The 21,485-nt window shown below is 52.8% G+C and overlaps 1 protein-coding gene across 1 annotated transcript in view; it reads left to right on the plus strand.

The window, feature by feature from the left end:
- Positions 1 to 21,485, plus strand: part of LOC140399415 (semaphorin-3F-like) — a gene marked incomplete at its 3' end in the record, with an annotated part of 289,195 nt that overhangs the window by 17,717 nt on the left and 249,993 nt on the right. Inside the window, exon 2 of the mRNA XM_072488993.1 lies at positions 10,949 to 11,075. Within this exon, the coding sequence (XP_072345094.1) occupies positions 10,973 to 11,075 (103 nt within the window). The remainder of the gene's footprint in view (positions 1 to 10,948; positions 11,076 to 21,485) is intronic.

Consider the following 21,485-nt stretch of genomic DNA (forward strand, 5'->3'; position numbering starts at 1 on the left):
AGCTGCTAACTGTTCCCGGAGTTGCTCAATTATCTTCTCGCTTTCGTTACTGTTTCCCTCGTTCTTTTCTTCCGTCTCAATTAACTGCCTACTGAGCGTCTTCACGACCTCCTCTGTGCCTCGCAACTGTGCCAAACAGGACACTATTGCCATCGGCTTTCTGACTTTCCCGACATTTTTCTTGTGGACCTCGCTTAGGTTCTCCCACCAGGTCTGTCCTATCTTTCCTGGACCTGACTCATCATTAGCGCAAAAATTCGACCAAAGGGTCCATCCTTTCCCCTTTAAGTATTTCCTTAACTCTTCCTCCCATATGGGGCATTGCTCTGCTCTGTTGGTCGCTGCGACCTCGGGTTCCTGTGGACTCATCAAGCTTTCCATTGCTTTAGTGGCCATTACTTCTCTTATCACCTTCTCTTACTTTTAATTTGGGACAGGGGAATAAGGCGGCGATTTGAACAGCGGTGATGGCTTAAGCTATTTTCCGGCTTACAATCCCTCAATAGTTGTACACAATTCTAACGAGTTTACCGTCCTCTTCCTGTTAGGTACGCAAGCGGGTTAGTACACACTTCCGACATTCGGTTATTTGGTCGATATGGGACTTGCACTCCTGGTTCTTTCTCTTTCTCGCAATTGGATTCAAAGTTTGTGGGTTCTCTCGGAGTGACAAAGTCACGTCTAATCAAGTCCCACCTGAGTCGCCAATAATGTTGCTCTATTTATTTATCTCAGTGAACCACAAGCCTCCCCTTATATCGATCAAATGACCACACAACCAGTTAGTTAGTTCAAAAGATGGTTTATTTACATACACAAGAGTTATCTCAACATGCAAACACAATATCTACTATGAGTTAAACTACACCTATCAGCTACAATAACCTATACTTAAATTCAGGGCGACCGGCACTGTGCAAATGGATAAGGCCTTTATCTGGATTTCACTCGGCTGGTTCGAAGAAAGTGGCTCTGTCTCTGCTGGGCTCATCTGTCAGGTAGCGATCATTAGTCTTGAACTTGGCTGGCTGTTCCTGCTGCAATTGGGTTGGCACAGGCCGGATCCAAGAGAGACAGAACACATGGTTGTGCTCTCTTTTATCCCCCTGGGATTCCGCGCTCTTTGGGGGCAGTCCTTAACCTTGGACCCAATAGTTCGACAGGGCTCTGATCACTCTCTTCGATTTTGGTCAATAAAGGGGTGGGTGGCTTGGTAACTGGGCGGGCCCTTAGCGGTCATTGACCTTAGCAGTTGTGCTTTCTGAGTAACGGGAGTGGCGCCAATCAGTCTGTGGCTGTACCGGTTGATTGATTGGAGTTCCATTGTCCTGGGAAAATGGGCCATTAAAATGCAAACGAGCGGGGGTTTCGATCAGGTCTGGTTATCTGTGTTTCAGATACACATAGGCTCTGCATCTGTCTGAGTCCTGGGTTGGCCATAATTGCCATTGTCCTTTGCAGGTGGCCATCTTAGATGGCTACATTCCATCCTCTTGATCCTGAATGCGAAGCGTGGTGGATCACATCTCCCAGGCCCCAAAATAATCCGCAGCCTCCCCCCTCTAGACCACACGCGCCCCCCCCCCCAAACACCCACACCGGGCAACCCAGGCCCGATCGCGTGCACAAGAAAATGCTACCTTGGCACCCTGGCAGTGCCCATGCCAGCTGTTTTGATTTGATTTATTTATTGTCACATGTACTGAAGTACAGTGAAAAGTATTTTTCTGTGGCCAAGGAAATGTATACAGTAGACAAATTAAAATAGTAGTTACATTGAATGCGAAAAAGTACGCAGTACATCGACAAACCGTGATTGGTTACAGTGCGGAACAAGGGGCCAAACAAAGCAAATACACGAGCAAGAGCAGCATAGGGCGTCGTGAATAGTGTTCTTGCAGGGAGCAGATCAGTCCGAGGGGGAGTTGTTGAGGAGTCTTGTAGCTGTGGGGAAGCTGTTCCTACGTCTGGATGTGCGGGTCTTCAGACTTCTGTACCTCCTGCCTGATGGAAGGGTCTGGAAGAGGGCAATGCCTGGGTGGGAGGGGGTGTCTGACAATGCTGTCTGCCTTCCCGAGGCAGCGGGAGGTGTATACAGAATCAATGTGGGGGTGGCGAGCTTGTGTGATGTGTTGGGCTGAGCTATGCCAGGTGGCACTGCCAGGTATAACAGGGCACCACCCTGCCAAGAGGGCATGCAGCTGAGGGCCTCCAATCCCCTGGGAGACCCCCACGAGTGGCGTTTGTGGGACCAGTACCAAACGCTGTTCGCCCGAGATCCGCGAGGTGAATCCGTAAGCCTCAGGTACCTCGGGAATCCACACGTTACAGTGAGGCTGGCTGTCTCGCTCTAATATAAAGGTGATCCCACCCACCGCAACGTCTCGCGAGATCCCGTTGGATCTTGGGAGACATGGGGAGTTGGCTGGATCCTGCGAGCGGTTTTGCCAGCGGCCACGCTCCGCGGCTGCGAGCTGCTTTTCCGGCGCACTATGCCTGTTTCATCGCACCCTAAGCGTCGTTAGATAGTGGTGGGGAAGTCCCAGCTCTGTCCCTCTCCACCTTTGTCTCTTTCTCTCTCCCTCTCTGATTAGCGTCACTGCCTCACAGCTCCAGGGTCCCAGGTTCGATTCCCCGCTGGGTCACTGTCTGTGCGGAGTCTGCACGTCCTCCCCGTGTGTGCGTGGGTTTCCTCCGGGTGCTCTGGTTTCCCCCCCCCCTGTCCAAAGATGTGCAGGTTAGGTGGATTGGCCATGATAAATTAGTGTTCAAAGGTTAGGTGGGGTTACGGGGAGAGGGTGGGGAGTGGGCCTGGTTCGGGGGCTCTTTCGGAGGACCGGTGTAGACTCGATGGGCCGAATGGCCTCCTTCTGCACTGTAGGGACTTTATGGAGTTCTCTCTCTCTGTCCTTGGATTGTGTCCGTTTCTCTATTTCTGTCTCTCACTCCATCACACTCTCTCTCTCTTTCTCGCCATCAGACTCAGTCTTATTCTCTCTCTCTCTGTCACACACTGCCTTTCTCTCTCTCTCTCCCTACCCCCGGCACATTGTCTTATTCTCCCTCTCATCCACACTGTCTTTCTCTCTCTCTCTCCGTTGCACTATGTCTCACTCTCTCTCTCCTTCACACTCTCTCTCTCTATCTCCGTCACATTCTGTCTCACTCTCTCTCTCCGTCACGCTCTGTCTTATTCTCTCTCACCGTCACACTCTGTCTTACTCTCTCCGTCACACACTCTGCGTTACTTTGCCTCTCACATGTCCCTCCATCTTTCTGTCTCCCTCTCGTTCTCCTATTCCTCTTTCAGTTACCAGTCCCTCTGCACTCACCTGCGTTATTGCCTAAGGCAGAGAATTGGAAAGTGAGACACGGAACTGAACCAAACTTCAAAACTCACGGCTCTTTTATCCCAGATCATTTTCAAGCAACCTTCAGGGAACCTGTTATAGAACTGTGAATAGAGTAAAGCTCTCTCTACACTGTCCCCATCAAACACTCCCAGGACAGGTATAGCACGGGGTTCGATACAGAGTAAAGCTCCCTCTACACTGTCCCCATCAAACACTCCCAGGACAGGTACAGCACGGGGTTAGATACAGAGTAAAGCTCCCTCGACACTGTCCCCATCAAACTCTCCCAGGACAGGTACAGCACGGGGTTAGATACAGAGTAAAGCTCCCTCTACACTGTCCCCATCAAACACTCCCAGGACAGGTACAGCACGGGGTTAGATACAGAGTAAAGCTCCCTCTACACTGTCCCCATCAAACACTCCCAGGACAGGTATAGCACGGGGTTAGATACAGAGTAAAGCTCCCTCTACACTGTCCCCATCAAACACTCTCAGGACAGGTACAGCACGGGGTTAGATACAGAGTAAAGCTCCCTCTACACTGTCCCCATCAAACACTCCCAGGACAGGTACAGCACGGGGTTAGACACAGAGTAAAGCTCCCTCTACACTGTCCCCATCAAACACTCCCAGGACAGGTACAGCACGGGGTTAGACACAGAGTAAAGCTCCCTCTACACTGTCCCCATCAAACACTCTCAGGACAGGTACAGCACAGGGTTAGATACAGTCTAAAGCTCCCTCTACGCTGTCCCCATCAAACACTCCCAGGACAGGTACTGCACGGGGTTAGGTACAGAGTAAAGCTCCCTCGACACTGTCCCCATCAAACACTCCCAGGACAGATACAGCACGGGGTTAGATACAGAGTAAAGCTCCCTCTGCACTGTCCCCATCAAACACTCCCAGGACAGGTACAGCACGGGGTTAGATACAGAGTAATGTTCCCTCTACACTGTCCCATCAAACACTCCCAGGACAGGTACGGCACGGGGTTAGATACAGAGTAAAGCTCCCTCTACACTGTCCCCATCAAACACTCCCACGACAGGTACAGCACAGGGTTAGATACAGTCTAAAGCTCCCTCTACGCTGTCCCCATCAAACACTCCCAGGACAGGTACTGCACGGGGTTAGGTACAGAGTAAAGCTCCCTCTACACTGTCCCCATCAAACACTCCCAGGACAGATACAGCACGGGGTTAGATACAGAGTAAAGCTCCCTCTGCACTGTCCCCATCAAAACTCCCAGGACAGGTACAGCACGGGGTTAGATACAGAGTAATTAATGTTCCCTCTACACTGTCCCATCAAACACTCCCAGGACAGGTACGGCACGGGGTTAGATACAGAGTAAAGCTCCCTCTACACTGTCCCCATCAAACGCTCCCAGGACAGGTACAGCACGGGGTTAGATACAGAGTAAAGCTCCCTCTACACTGTCTCCATCAAACACTCCCAGGAGAGGTACAGCACGGGGTTAGATACAGAGTAAAGCTCCCTCTACACTGTCCCCATCAAACACTCCCAGGACAGGTACAGAACGGGGTTAGATACAGAGTAAAGCTCCCTCTACACTGTCCCCATCAAACACTCCCAGGACAGGTACAGCACGGGGTTAGATGCAGAGTAAAGCTCCCTCTACACTGTCCCCATCAAACACTCCCAGGACAGGTACAGAACGGGATTAGATACAGAGTAAAGCTCCCTCTACACTGTCCCCATCAAACACTCCCAGGACAGATACAGCACGGGGTTAGATACAGAGTAAAGCTCCCTCTGCACTGTCCCCATCAAACACTCCCAGGACAGGTACAGCACGGGGTTAGATATAGAGTAATGTTCCCTCTACACTGTCCCATCAAACACTCCCAGGACAGGTACGGCATGGGGTTAGATACAGAGTAAAGCTCCCTCTACACTGTCCCCATCAAACGCTCCCAGGACAGGTACAGCACGGGGTTAGATACAGAGTATAGCTCCCTCTACACTGTCTCCATCAAACACTCCCAGGACAGGTACAGCACGGGGTTAGATACAGGGTAAAGCTCCCTCTACACTGTCCCCCTCAAACACTCCCAGGACAGGTACAGCACGGGTTTAGATACAGAGTAAAGCTCCCTCTACACTGTCCCCATCAAACACTCCCAGGACAGGTACAGCACGGGGTTAGATGCAGAGTAAAGCTCCCTCTACACTGTCCCCATCAAACACTCCCAGGACAGGTACAGAACGGGGTTAGATACAGAGTAAACTCCCTCTACACTGTCCCCATCAAACACTCCCAGGACAGGTACAGCACGGGGTTAGATGCAGAGTAAAGCTCCCTCTACACTGTCACCATCAAACACTCCCAGGACAGGTACAGCACGGGGTTAGATACAGAGTAAAGCTCCCTCCACACTGTCCCCATCAAACACTCCCAGGACAGGTACAGCACGGGGTTAGATGCAGAGTAAAGCTCCCTCTACACTGTCCCCATCAAACTCTCCCAGTACAGGTACAGCACGGGGTTAGATACAGAGTAAACTCCCTCTACACTGTCCCCATCAAACACTCCCAGGACAGGTACAGCACGGGGTTAGATACAGAGTAAAGCTCCCTCTACACTGTCCCCATCAAACACTCCCAGGACAGGTACAGCACGGGGTTAGATACAGAGTAAAGCTTCCTCTGCACTGTCCCCATTAAACACTCTGAGGATAGCAGGATGATGTGTGTTGGACGGGGGGGGCGGTGCGCTGATGGAACATGGAGCACGTGGCAGAGCTCACCCCATTTGAAGTGTTTTCATTGAGTCAATCGTGAACTAATTATGTCAACTTTCATCGAGCTAGATTCATTAACTCCTGGACTGCTGGACAGTTCCTGACTTAAACTCTCTCTCCCTCTCTCTGCGTCTCTTTCTGTCTGTCTCTCTCCGTCTCTTCCTCTCTCTCTCTCGCTGCGTCTCTTTCTCTGAGTCCCTCTCTCTGACTCTCTCTACCTTTTGAAAGCGCCGCACTGTCCCTCGCATTGTCATGGAATGACCTCTCCCGAAGGCCCAGCATGTCCGGGAGGGGTGTGTGGGCGGCTGGGGGCTAGAGGTGGGGTGTGGGGAGGGGGGGGGTGGGGGGTGGGGGGTGGAATCACAGAAGGCCAAGGGAAGGGGAGTGGGCAATTCCTCAGCGGGAGGCATCGCAGGCGGTTTAGACGCCTCCTCCAGCCGGGTCCGCCAAAGGTGGGGGGACTTTGCGTCTCGTCGGAGATCAATGGATTGTGGGAGGGAGGGAAGGAGGGAATGAGAGAGCTGGGGGTGATGAAAGGCAGCCAGTAGCTTTGGTGTTGCCGTCCCAGCTGTTTGACTGGAATGCGAGGATCAGGAGGATTTGAGAGGATGATCAAGCGATTCCAGAACAACAGCTGGCAAGGTATCTTTCAAAATCGCCTGTTTGATCCGTCGATTAGAGAGAGCGAGAGAGCGAGCGAGGGCGATTCTGCTGTTGTTCCCCGAGATTTAAAAGCACGGGAGTGTCTGGTTGGGAGCAGTCGGTCCTGTTTTAACCTGTCGAACTTTGTTCAGTCGCGACAGAGCGGAACACACAGTGTGCGGAGACACACCATCCCCACCAGTACGTACGAACCACTGTTGCTCCCCGGGTGGGGCTAGGGGTGGAGGGAGGGGTGGGGGGGGTGCTCAGAGGACCACTGGGGGTCACCCGTGACTGCATCGCTCCCCCGCTGCCTCCTCCCCCACCCCCAGACCCAGCCAGGTAGACCCTCTCCTCACAGGACACCCGGCATCACCCCCCCACCTCTGCCCCCTCCCCCTCGCTGACCCTCCCCCCCCCCCCACCTCACCCCCCCCTCTCCCCCCCCAATCTCCCCCCTCCCCCCCACCTCACCCCCCCACCTCTCCCCCCTCCCCCTCGCTGACCCTCCGCCCCACCTCACCCCCCACCTCTCCCCCACATCTCCCCCTCCCCCCCACCACACCCCCCCACCTCTCCCCTCACCCCCCCACCTCTCCCCTCACCCCCCACCTCTCCCCCCACATCTCCCCCTCCCCCCCACCACACCCCCCCACCTCTCCCCTCACCCCCCCACCTCTCCCCTCACCCCCCCACCTCTCCCCTCCCCCTCGCTGACCCTCCCCCCCTCCCCCCACCTCTCCCCCTCCCCCTCGCTGACCCTCCCCCCCCCACCTCTCCCCCCTCCCGCCCCCCCACCTCACCCCCCCACCTCTCCCCCTCCCCCTCGCTGACCCTCCCCCCCTCCCCCCCACCTCACCCCCCCACACCTCTCCCCCTCCCCCTCGCTGACCCTCTCCCCCCCTTCCCCCCCACCTCACCCCCCCCACCTCTCCCCACTCCCCCCCAACTCAGCCCCCCACCTCTCCCCCTCCCCCTCGCTGACCCTCCCCCTCCCCTCCCCACCACCTCTCCCCGCCCCCTCGCTGACCCTCTCCCCCTCCCCCACCTCACCCCACCTCACCCCCCACCTCTCCCCTCCCCCACCTTACGCCCGCACCTCTCCCCCTCCCCTCGCTGACCCTCCCCCTCCCCCACCTAACCCCCCCACCTCACCCCCCCACCTCACCCCCTCACGCACCCCCACCTCACCCCCCTCCCCCTCGCTGACCCTCCCCCCCTCCCCCTCGCTGACCCTCCCCCCACCCCCCCACCTCACCCCCCCACCTCTCCCCCTCGCTGACCCTCCCCCCTCCCCCCCACCTCACCCCCCCACCTCGCTGACCCTCTCCCCCCTTCCCCCCACCTCACCCCCCACCTCTCCCCACTCCCCCCCACCTCAGCCCCCCACCTCTCCCCATCCCCCTCGCTGACCCTCCCCCTCCTCCCCACCTCATACCCCCACCTCTCCCCTTCCCCCTCGCTGACCCTCTCCCCCCACCTCTCCCCCCCACCTCTCCCCTCCCCCTCGCTGAACCTCTCCCCCTCCCCCACCTCACCCCCCCACCTCTCCCCCTCCCCCACCTCACGCCCCCACCTCTCCCCCTCCCCCTCGCTGACCCTCCCCCTCCCCACCTCACCCCCCCACCTCTCCCCCTCCCGCCCCCCCGCCCCCCCACCTCACCCCCCCACCTCCCCTTTCCCCCCACCACACCCCCCCACCTCTCCCCTCCCCCTCGCTGACCCTCACCCCCCTGCCCCCCCACCTCACCCCCCACCTCTCCCCTTCCCCCTCGCTGACCCTCTCCCCCTCCCGCCCCCCCGCCCCCCGCCCCCACACCTCACCCCCCACCTCCCCCTTCCCCCCCCCTCCCCCTTCCCCCCCACCACACACCCCCACCTCTCCCCCTCCCCCTCGCTGACCCTCACCCCCCTGCCCCCCCACCTCACCCCCACCTCTCCCCCCTCTCCCTCGCTGACCCACATTGCTCTCAGACCAGCAACACCTCAACTTTCAACTTCCCATCCATATTTTCAAACCAGTCCTCGTTCCCTCCCTATCTCTGTCACCTCCTCCAACCCCCTACAACCCTCCCTATCTCTGTAACCTCCTCCAGCCCCTACAACCCTCCCTATCTCTGTAACCTCTTCCAGCCCTTACACCCCGCCCTATCTCTGTAACATCCTCCAGCCCCTACACCCCTCCCTATCTCTGTAACCGCCTCCAGCCCCTCCAACCCTCCCTATCTCTGTAACTTCCTCCAACCCCTCCCTAGCTCTGTGACCTCCTCCAGCCCCTCCAACCCTCCCTATCTCTGTCACCTCCTCCAGCACCTACACCTCTCCCTATCTCTGTAACCTCCTCCAATCCCTATAACCCTCCCTATCCCTGTCACCTCATCCAGCCCAACATCCTCCCTATCTCAGTAACTTCCTCCAGCCCCTACACCCCTCCCTATCTCTGTAACCTCCTCCAGCCCCTACAACTCTCCCTCTCTCTGTAACCTCCTCCAGCCCCTCCCTATCTCTGTCACCTCCTCCAATGCTCCCTATCTCCCTCAGTACTGACCCTCTGACAGTGCGGCACTCCCTCATTAAAGACTCTCCAATAGTGAGGCACTCCCTCAGTGCTGACCCTCTGACAGTGCAGCACTCCCTCAGTACTGACCCTCTGACAGTGCGGCGCTCCCTCAGTACTGACCCTCTGACAGTGCAGCACTCCCTCAGTACTGACACTCTGACAGTGCGGCGCTCCCTCAGTACTGACCCTCTGACAGTGCGGCACTCCCTCAGTACTGACCCTCTGACAGTGCTGCCCTCCCTCGGTACTGACCCTCTGACAGTGCAGCATTCCCTCAGTACTGACCGTCTGACAGTGCAGCACTCCCTCAGCACTGACCCTCTGACAGTGCAGCATTCCCTCAGTACTGACCGTCTGACAGTGCAGCACTCCCGAAGTTTTGACCCTCTGACAGTGCAGCACTCCCTCAGTACTCACCCTCCCGACAGTGCGGCACTCCCTCAGTACTGACCCTCTGACTGTGCAGTATGAGTAATAGACTGGAATCTAATCAAGGGGTTTGGGGTGGTTTATATATAGAATGACAGATACCCGGGAGTGAGTTACAGAGTGGAATCTAATCGAGGGGTTCGGGGTGGTTTATATATAGAATAACAGATACCCGGGAGTGAGTTACAGACTGGAAACTAATCGAGGGGTTCAGGGTGGTTAATATATAGAATAACAGATACCCGGGAGTGAGTTACAGGCTGGAAACTAATCGAGGGGTTCAGGGTGGTTTATATATAGAATAACAGATACCCGGGAGCGAGTTACAGACTGGAATCCAATCGAGGGGTTCAGGGTGGTTTATATATAGAATAACAGATACCCGGGGGTGAGATACAGACTGGAATATAATCGAGGGGTTCAGGGTGGTTATATATAGAATAACAGATACCCGGGAGTGAGTTACAGACTGCAATCTAATCGAGGGGTTCAGGGTGGTTATATATAGAATAACAGATACCCGGGAGTGAGTTACAGACTGGAATCTAATCGAGGGGTTCAGGGTGGTTTATATATAGAATAACAGATACCCGGGAGTGAGTTACAGACTGCAATCTAATCGAGGGGTTCAGGGTGGTTTATATATAGAATAACAGATACCCGGGAGTGAGTTACAGACTGCAATCTAATCGAGGGGTTCAGGGTGGTTATATATAGAATAACAGATACCCGGGAGTGAGTTACAGACTGGAATCCAATCGAGGGGTTCGGGGTGGTTTATATATAGAATAACAGATACCCGGGAGTGAGTTACAGACTGCAATCTAATCGAGGGGTTCAGGGTGGTTATATATAGAATAACAGATACCCGGGAGTGAGTTACAGACTGGAAACTAATCGAGGGGTTCAGGGTGGTTTATATATAGAATAACAGATACCCGGGAGTGAGTTACAGACTGGAAACTAATCGAGGGGTTCAGGGTGGTTTATATATAGAATAACAGATACCCGGGAGTGAGTTACAGACTGGAATCTAATCGAGGGGTTCGGGGTGGTTTATATATAGAATAACAGATACCCGGGAGTGAGTTACAGACTGGAAACTAATCGTGGTGTTTCCGGTGACATTGGTGTTTGTTTTTGAGGTGTTTGTTTATTATTTTCAGTTGGCATAACTGTGGCCTCCATTTCTAGGTTGTGCTTGAGGCTGCTGTTGTCATGGTGATATTCTGGGCCTTCCTATGGTTGGGCCTTGTGCTTTGGACCCCTCGCCTGTACGGAGATCCTCGCACCGCCCCCAGAGTCCAGCTCAGTTTCAAAGGTAAGGCCAGGCGCGGAAACCAGCAGGTCCAATCGCACCAAGGCCTCATGTCGGTGTGGCGATGGGCTGGCCAGCCTGTGGTGAATGTATCACGGCAACCATTCACCACTGTATTGCATTGTACTATATTGTTCCCTTGTGGGCTCCACCTACGGACCATTGTATCACATTACACCGCACTGGGCTCCCTTGTGGGCTCCGCCCTTGGCTCCACACCCCCTTGGGGGAGGTATATAGATCTGCTGCCCTGTAGGCGGCTCTCAGTACAGAGCAGTCGCAGGCAGGCACAGTTCTAGCTGATTAAAACCACTGTTCACTGAACACAAACAACCTGCATTCGCATAGCACCTAGCCTTCTTACAGAAAACCATCCCTCAGCCAGGAGCTTCCCCAGAGTGATCGTGAAACAATACCTGGCCTCGTGCTGCAAGGGGAGATAGGGGCAGAGACAGGCAGAGTGGCAGACAGAGAGAAATAGAGGGATGGATCGGAGAGAGATATAGAGAATATAAAGGGAGAGAGAGGCGGAGAGACCTTGGGAGGGAATTCCCGAGCTCAGGATGCCCCCCGCAGCTGAAGGCATGGTGCCAATGGATGAGCGATGAGAATCAGGGAATGCTCGAAACAGCAGAATTGGAGGAGCAGAGAGATCTTGGAGGGTTGTAGGGGCTGGGGGAGGTTACAGGAATAGGGAGGGATATAGGGATATTCCAGCTGATCCAAGAAACACCACATTCCCTCCTTCCCTTCTGGGGGCTGAGCCTTATATAACCTCTCATAAAATGCCTTGAACACCCCGTTCACTCTCTCCGCTCCCCGTTCCATCTCTCCCTCCTCATCTCTCACCCCACCTATCTCCCTCGCTGCTCCCCTCTTCCTCAATTGGTGGACCAGTAGCCGACTCGCCTTCTCTCCATACTCATACTATACACCCTGTGCCCTCCTCCACTGTGCCTCTGCCTTACCCGTGGTCAACAGGTCAAATTCCACATGTAGCCTTTGTCTTTCCCTGTACAGTCCCTCCTCCGGTGCCTCCGCATATTGCCTGTCCACCCTCAAAAGTTCTTTCAGCAATCGCTCCCTTTCTTTACCCTCTTGCTTCCCTTTATGTGCCCTTATGGATATCAGTTCCCCTCTAACCACCGCCTTCAACGCCTCCCAGACCACTCCCACCTGAACCTCACCATTGTCATTAAGCTCCAAGTACCTTTCGATACACCCAATCACCCTTAAACATACCCCCTCATCTGCCAATAAGCCCATATCCATTCTCCAGAGTGGGTGCTGTTCTTTTTCCTCTCCTACCTCCAGGTCTACCCAATGTGGAGCATGGTCCGAGATAGCTATGGCCGTATATTCCGTCCCTGTCACCTTCGGAATCAGTGCCCTTCCCAAGACAAAAAAGTCTATCCGTGAGAATACTTTGTGAACATGGGAGAAAAATGAGAACTCCTTACTCCTAGGCCTACTAAATCTCCAGGGGTCTACCCCTCCCATATGCTCCATGAAGTCCTTGAACACCCTGGCCGCTTCCGGCCTCCTCCTGGTCCTGGACCTCGACCGGTCTAGCCCTGGATCAAGCACCGTATTGAAGTCTCCCCCCATTACCAATTTTCCCGCCTCCAGGTCCGGGATACGTCCCAACATACGCCTCATAAAATTTGCATCATCCCAGTTCGGGGCATATACGTTCACTAAGACCACCGCCTCCCCTTGCAATCTGCCGCTCACCATCACGTATCTGCCCCCACTATCCGCCGCTATGGTCTTTGCCTCGAACAGTACCCGTTTCCCCACTAAGATAGCCACCCCCCTGTTCTTAGCATCTAAACCCGAATGAAACACCTGCCCCACCCATCCTTTACGTAGTCTGACCTGGTCTATCAGTTTCAGATGCGTCTCCTGAAACATAACCACATCTGCCTTTAATTTCTTTAGGTGTGCGAGTACCCGTGCCCTTTTAATCGGCCCGTTCAGCCCTCTCACGTTCCACGTGATCAGCCAGGTTGGGGGGGGTCTTTACCCGCCCCCCCCCCCCTCCCCTTGTCGACTAGCCATCCCCTTTTTAAACACAGCTCCTCACCCGGTTCCCACGTACCCGTATATCCCACCGACGGTGCCCTCCCGCCTCGACCATCCCATCCCATAACAGCTCCCCCTTCTCCTTAGCAGCAGCAACCCAGTTAACCCCCCCTCCCCCCCCTCCGCTAGATCCCTTTCTAGCATAGTTGCACCCCCCATGTTGCTCCCAGAAGTCAGTGAACTCTGGCTGACCTCAGCTTCCCCCCTTGTCCTCGGCCCCCACTGTGCGAGGCCCCCTCCTTCCTGCGTCCCTGTTCCCGCCATAATTACCAGAGCGCGGGAACAAAGCCCGCGTTTCCCACTCGGCCCCGCCCCTAATGGCCGGCGCCCACAGTTCCTCATACTCCACCCCCCCCCCAACATGGGGAAGAGAGAAAAGTTACAGGATCGCCAAATTAACTAATTGAAAAATCATTCCCCCCCCCTTTTTCCCTCGCCCCACATAATCACCCCACCACTTTGTCCCAAAAGCTCTTTCTCTCGCCAGACAATTCCAGCTTCTCGTCCACAATGAATGTCCACGCCTCTTCTGCCGTCTCAAAGTAGTGGTGCTTCCCTTGGTGTGTGACCCACAATCTCGCCGGTTGCAACATTCCAAACTGGACCTTCTTTTTGTGAAGCACCGCCTTAGCCCGATTGAAACTTGCCCTCCTTCTCGCCACCTCCGCACTCCAATCCTGGTATACGCGGATCACCGCGTTCTCCCACCTACAGCTCCGAGTTTTCTTCGCCCATCTGAGGACCGTCTCTCTGTCATTATAGCGGAGAAACCTCACCACTATAGCTCGAGGTATTTCTCCAGCCCTCGGTCTTCACGCCAGAACTCGATAGGCTCCCTCCACCTCCAAAGGGCCTGTCGGGGCCTCCGATCCCATTAGCGAGTGAAGCATCGTGCTCACATATGTCCCGACGTCCGCCCCTTCTGCGCCTTCGGGAAGACCCAAAACTCTTAAATTCTTCCTCCTCGAGTTATTCTCCAGTACTTCCAGCCTTTCCACACACCTTTTGTGCTGTGCCTCGTGCATCTCTGTCTTCACCACCAGGCCCTGTATTTCGTCTTCATTTTCAGCAGCCTTTGCCTTCACGACCCGAAGCCCCTGCTCTTGGGTCTTCTGCTCCTCCTTTAGCCCTTCGATCGCCTGTAGTATCGGGGCCAACGACTCCTTCTTCAACTCCTTCTTCAGCTCTTCCACACAGCGCCGCAGGAACTCTTGTTGGTCTGGGCCCCAGAACAAACGGCCACCTTCCGACGCCATCTTGCTTTGAGCTTGCCTTCCTTGCCGCTGCTCCAGAGGATCCTCCGTAATCCGGCCGCTATCCTCTCCCTTTTCCATGCGTGTCCAGGGGGATTCCCTTCTGGTTTACCGCACAGTATTTTTGGCCGTTTAAATTGCCGTTGGGGCTCCTATTAAGAGCCCAAAAGTCCGTTCCAACGGGAGCTGCCGAAACGTGCGACTTAGCTGGTGATCGCCGCACCCGGAAGTCTGTTCTACACTTCTGTGAGAAATAAAAGGATGATCAGAGTGAGAGTAGGGCCGATCAGGGATATGGAGGGAACTTGTGCCGAGAGTCTGAGGAGATGGGGGAGGCCCTAAATGAATATTTTGCTTCAGTATTCACCAGAGAGAGGGACCTTGTTGCCCATGAGAACAGTGAACCAGGTTAATAGACTCGAACAGGTTCATATTAAGAAGGAGGATGTGCTGGAAATTTTGAAAAGCATCAGGATAGATAAGTCCCCTGGGCCTGACGGGATATACCCACGGTTACTACGGGAAGCGAGGGAGGAGATTGCTGCACCGTTGGCGATGATCTTTGAGTCCTCACTCTCCACTGGAGTTGTACCGGATGATTGGAGGGAGGCGAATGTTGTTCCCCTATTCAGGAAAGGGAATAGGAAATCCCTGGGAATTACAGACCCATCAGTCTTACGTCTGTGGTGAGCAAAATATTGGAAAGGATTCTGAGAGATAGGATTTATGATTATTTAGAAAAAAAACATAGTTTGATTAAAGATAGTCAGCATGGCTTTGTGAGGGGCAGGTCATGCCTCACAAGCCTCATTGAATTCTTTGAGGATGTGACGAGACACATTGATGAAGGTCGGGCAGTGGATGTGGTGTATATGGATTTCAGTAAGGCATTTGATAAGGTTCCTCATGGTAGGTCCATTCAGAAAGTTAGGGGGCATGGGATACAGTGAAATTTGGCTGTCTGGATGCAGAATTGGCTGGCCGAAAGAAGACAGCGAGTGGTAGTGGATGGAAAGTATTCCGCCTGGAGGTCGGTGACCAGTGGTGTCTCGCAAGGATCTGTTCTGGGACCTCTGCTCTTTGTGGTTTTTATAAATGACTTGGATGAGGAAGTGGAAGAGTGGGTTAGTAAGTTTGCCGATGACACGAAGGTTGGTGGAGTTGTAGATAGTGTTGAGGGTTGTTGCAGATTACAACAGGACATTGACAGGATGCAGAGCTGGGCTGAGAAGTGGCAGATGGAGTTCAATATCGATAAATGTGAAGTGATTCATTTTGGAAGGTCGAATTTGAATGCTGAATACAGGGCTAAAGGCAGGATTCTTGGAAGTGTGGAGGAACAGAGGGATCTTTGGGTCCACGTACATAGATCCCTCAAAGTTGCCACCCAGGTTGATAGGGTTGTTAAGAAGGCGTATGGTGTGTTGGCTTTCATTAACAGGGGGATTGAGTTTAAGAGCCGCGAGGTTTTGCTGCAGCTTTATAAAACTCTAGTTAGACCACACTTGGAATATTGTGCCCCTAATAACATAAAAACTAGGAGCAGGAGTAGGCCATCTGGCCCCTTGAGCCTGCTCCGCCATTCAATGAGATCATGGCTGATCTTTTGTGGACTCAGCTCCACTTTCCGGCCCGAACACCATAACCCTTAATCCCTTTATTCTTCAAAAAACTATCTCTCTTTATCTTAAAAACATTTAATGAAGGAGCCTCTACTGCTTCACTGGGCAAGGAATCCCATAGATTCACAACCCTTTGGGTGAAGAAGTTCCTCCTAAACTCAGTCCTAAATCTACTTCCCCTTATTTTGAGGCTATGCCCCCTAGTTCTGCTTTCACCGGTCGGTGGAAACAACCTGCCCGCATCTATCCTATCTATTCCCTTCATAATTTTATATGTTTCTATAAGATCCCCCCCCTCATCCTTCTAAATTCCAACGAGTACAGTCCCAGTCTGCTCAACCTCTCCTGGTAATTCAACCCCTTCAGCTCTGGGATTAACCTCGTGAATCTCCTCTGCCCACCCTCCAGCGCCAGTACGTCCTTTCTCAGCTAAGGAGATCAAAACTGAACACAATACTCCAGGTGTGGCCTCACTAACACCTTATACAATTGCAGCATAACCTCCCTAGTCTGAAACTCCACCCCTCTAGCAATGAAGGACAAAATTCCATTTGCCTTCTTAATCACTTGTTGCACCTGTAAACCAACTTTTTGCGACTCATGCACTAGCACACCCAGGTCTCTCTGCACAGCAGCATGTTTTAATATTTTATCATTTAAATAATAATCCTGTTATTCCTACCAAAATGGATAACCTCACATTTGTCAACATTGTATTCCATCTGCCAGACCCTAGCCCATTCACTTAACCTATCCAAATCCCTCTGCAGACTTCCAGTATCCTCTGCACTTTTTGCTTCACCACTCATCTTAGTGTCGTCTGCAAACTTGGACACATTGCCCTTGGTCCCCAACTCCAAATCATCTATGTAAATTGTGAACAACTGCGGGCCCAACACTGATCCCTGAGGGACACCACTAGCTACTGATTGCCAACCAGAGAAACACCCATTAATCCCCACTCTTTGCTTTCTATTAATTAACCAATCCTCTATCCATGCTACTACTTTCCCCTTAATGCCATGCATTTTTATCTTATGCAGCAACCTTTTGTGTGGCACCTTGTCAAAGGCTTTCTGGAAATCCAGATATACCACATCCAGTTCTGGTCGCTTCATTATAGGAAGAATGTGGATGCTTTGGAGAGGGTACAGAGGAGATTTCCCAGGATGCTGCCTGGACTGGAGGGCATGTCTTATGAAGAAAGGTTGAGGGAGCTCAGGCTTTTCTCACTGGAGCAAAGAAGGAAGAGAGGTGACTTGATAGAGGTGTACAAGGTGATGAGAGGCTTGGATAGAGTGGATAGCCAGAGACTTTTCCTTAGGGCGGTCACGAGGGGACATAATTTTAAGGTGATTGGGGGAAGGTATAGGGGAGATGTCAGAGGTTCTTTACACAGAGAGTGGTGGGTGTGTGGAATGCACGGCCAGCAGAGGTGGTGGGGTCAGAGTCATTCGGAACATTTAAGCAACTCTTGGACAGGCACATGGACAGCAGTGAATTGAAGGGGTGGAGGTTAGGTTGATCTTAGATTAGGATAAATGGTCGGCCCAATATCGTGGGCTGAAGGGCCTGTACTGTTCTATGTTCTAAATATGTCACACGAGCAAGCTTGCAGCAAAGCAGATCTGAATCTCCAGCATTTTGGCACGAAGGGAGAAGAGCCATCTGACGCCATCAGTGTGGCGACGCAGTCGAATAGAAAACGCGGCCCCAGCGCAGGCGGCCATTTTGAGTATCCGACCCGATTCTTCATTTTAAGCTAGCGATGCAGCAAACGGCATTTGCCACGGCAATGCCCAGCATTTGGAAAGGTTCGCTCCAAATGTGGAAGAACACGTCATTTTGTGAGGCAATGTTTATCTCGTCAAAAAGAGGATCAAACGAAAGCCATCAACACAGTTGGTGAAGTGTGCCTCAAAGACATGGGGCGGGATTCTCCGACCCCCCCCCGCCGGGTCGGAGAATCGCCGGAGGGCGGCGAGAGTCCCGCCCCCGCCAACCGCCGAATTCTCCGGCACCGAAAATTCGGCGGGCGGGGGCGGGAATTGCGCCCCCCCCCCCCCGGCGATTCTCCAGCCCGCGATGGGCCGAAGTCCCGCTGCTGTCACGCCAGCCCCGCCGGGTAGGGGAGAACCACGGCCATGTTCCTCGTCGACATGATCTCTAGCGGTGACAAGTATAGTCATTGCAACCAAAATGACAACGTTGCAATGACAATTTGTAGCAACAGTGCAGTTCATGCAGAAACTCAAAAAGATAAATAGACCGTGCCAGTGATAATAAATGAGACAACAATAACAGTCAACTCGACACAGGTGCGAGGGGCAACCTCATCAATTTGTCCGACGTCAAAAAGCTGCGAATTAAACCGCAAGTAGTAAACGAAACAGTTGTGTTAAGAGATTACAATGGAAGTGAAATCACAAGGTTAGGAGATTGCGAGCTCGGTGTCCATGTTACAAACAGAATTTACGCGTTGAAATTTTCCATTGTGGTGGCGGAATGTGAATTTCTGATAGGAGTAGAGGCGTGTGAGGTGCTGCAGCTCGTTAAACAGGCTGACAGTGTAGGATGCCCTGTAACCAGACAACATATCTCCGGAGACTCCATACCAAATAATCTTCCTGAGAATTTCCAAGGCTTTGGCACTTTACCGTACACGTACAAAATCCAATTAAACGGGAACGCGAAGCCGGTGATTCACGCACCCAGGCGTGTACCAGTACCATTGAGAGACAAATTGAAGGCTGAGCGAGAGAGGATGACAGCGTTAGGCGTAATTAAGCGCATAGACGAACCTACAGACTGGGTAAACTCTATAGTTTGTGTCAAGAAGCGTAATGGGGACGTACAAATCTGTATGGACGCTAAAGATCTGTCATGAGAATGTTGCTTTAAGGAATGTTTGGCTGCTCATGTTACTGCAGTGATGTCAGAGTGTGGGTGGAGCTGGGCTGTGGCTCTGCTTTTTAGTTTCACTTTGAGAAAAGCTTGGGTGTGTCTCTGTCTTTTTGGTTTCGTTTTTCAGTGTTGGAGCTGAAGCCAGACAGAGCAGCTGTACTGTCGATCTCTCTGCCATGAAGGACTATCTCTTAATCATGTGGTGAATTCAGAATTATAAATGTTTTCAGTATTGAATGTAAACCCTGATGTGCTTCTGTTTAAAGGTTTGTTAAGTCTTCTGGGTGTTAAAAGAACAGCTTACAGATTACTTTATTCTTTGGGGGATGTATTTGATTTAATGGTTGCTAAGATGTTCACTGTATGTTTTAGAAAGGTTAACTTGAGTTCATAGAATAAACATTGTTTTGTTTTAAAAAATAGCGGTCCATTTCTGCTGTCCCACACCTGTAGAGTGGGCCGTGTGCTCCCCATACCACAATCTATTAAAAGTTGTGGGTCAGGTGAACTCCATGATACACTTTGGGGTTCTCTAAACCCTGGCCCATAACACATCTGAACCTCAACATTGAGAGAGAACGTTATCCCATACCAAAAAGGGAGGAACTAACACGGGAGATGGCAGGAGCCACTTGTTTCAGTAAATTAGACGCATCACAAGGCTTCTGGCAACTTAGATAGAGAAAGCACAAAGCTATGGACGTTGAACACACCCTTCGGAAGATAGTGCTTCTTCAGGATACTATTTGGCATAACTTCTGCTTCAGAGACGTTTCATCATGCCGTGCACCTGGTTGAAAGGATTCCAGGATTCGGAGTTATGTGGATAAAATAATCACCTGGGGATCAACACGGGAAGAGCGCTGACCAAAGGGTCCTGAGGAGCATTCAGACGAATGGCGTGAAGTTGAACAGGACGAAATGTCAAATCGGTGTGGACAGCATCATCTTCCTGGGGGACAAGCTCTCCGGACAAGGCCTTCAGCCTGATCAAGATAAAATAAAGGCAACTGGCAGGTGCCATGTCCCACAAATCAAAAAGGCGTATTAAAAATGTTAGGGATGAGACATTTTGTGGGCAAAATTAATTCCCAATCTGGCAGCTAAGTCCGTAGGCAAACTATAAAGAAAGGCATAACATTCGGGGGATGTCAGCGGTAGGTTCTTTACCCAGAGAGTAGTGGGGGCATGGAATGCACTGCCTGTGGAAGTAGTTGAGTCGGAAACATTAGGGACCTTCAAGCAGCTATTGGATAGGTACATGGATTACGGTAGAATGCTATAGTGTAGATTTATTTGTTCTTAAGGGCAGCACGGTAGCATTGTGGATAGCACAATTGCTTCACAGCTCCAGGGTTCCCGGTTCGATTCCGGCTTGGGTCACTGTCTGTGCGGAGTCTGCACGTCCTCCCCGTGTGTGCGTGGGTTTCCTCCGGGTGCTCCGGTTTCCTCCCACAGTCCAAAGATGTGCAGGTTAGGTGGATTGGCCAATGATAAATTGCTCTTAGTGTCCAAAATTGCCCTGAGTGTTGGGTGGGGTTACTGGGTTATGGGGATAGGGTGGAGGTGTTGGCCTTGGGTAGGGTGCTCTTTCCAGGAGCCGGTGCAGACTCAATGGGCCGAATGGCCTCCTTCTGCACTGTAAATTCAATGATAATCTATGATTAATCTAGGACAAAGGTTCGGCACAACATCGTGGGCCGAAGGGCCTGTTCTGTGCTGTATTTTCTATGTTCTATTCCAGAGGTGTTCTCTCTTCTCTGTGCCAGCCATGGCGGAGCCTTACAGGGGCCGGCGTGGAAGGAAGGAGTGCCCCCACAGGCCCACTCGCAGATCGATGGGTCCCGATCGCGGGCCAGGCTACCGTGAGGGCCCCCCCCGGGGTCGGATCCCCCCGCACCCCTCCCCCTGAGGACCGCCCCAGCCGACTTACCTGGCAGGTCCCGCCGGTCGGTGAGCTGAGTGATTCACGCCGGCGGGACTGGCAAAAAAAAATGGACGGCCACTCGGCCCAGCGGGGCCTGGCCGGGGGTGGGGGGGGGGGGTCGGAGAATCCCGCTGTGAGTCTCTGCCCGTCTCTGACAACAAGTCCAAACACTTTAAAGAAGAAACCACCAAAGACACAGACCTGCAGAAGCTGAGACAACATCTCCACGAAGGACGGCCTAAATGATCCTGCTCGATTTGTTTACAATGTACGAACAGATTTTCACTGCGGAATCAGCGGATTGTGATTCCACAATCATTAAGGTCAACGATCCATGAAGGGCACTTGGGGAAACGTGCAAGCAAAGAGCGAAGGAGGCAGTCCCTTGGCCAGGGATAAACCCCAACATTGAAATGGTGGTGGATAACTGCGAAATCTGTCAACAGTTTCAACACAGACAAAGCAGAGCCAATGCCGATGGGTGAGGTAGGCCCAAGTCCGTCGCAGAAGGTTGACATGCATCTCTTTTACTTGAATGGAAGGGAATATCTTCTAGTCGTAGACCACTTTTCTAACTATCCAAAGATAGCACAGCGAGCGAATTCCACGGCCAGATGTGTCA

This window comes from Scyliorhinus torazame, chromosome 22 (genome assembly GCF_047496885.1).
Source record: "Scyliorhinus torazame isolate Kashiwa2021f chromosome 22, sScyTor2.1, whole genome shotgun sequence".
NCBI classification, from domain to species: Eukaryota; Metazoa; Chordata; class Chondrichthyes; order Carcharhiniformes; family Scyliorhinidae; genus Scyliorhinus; species Scyliorhinus torazame.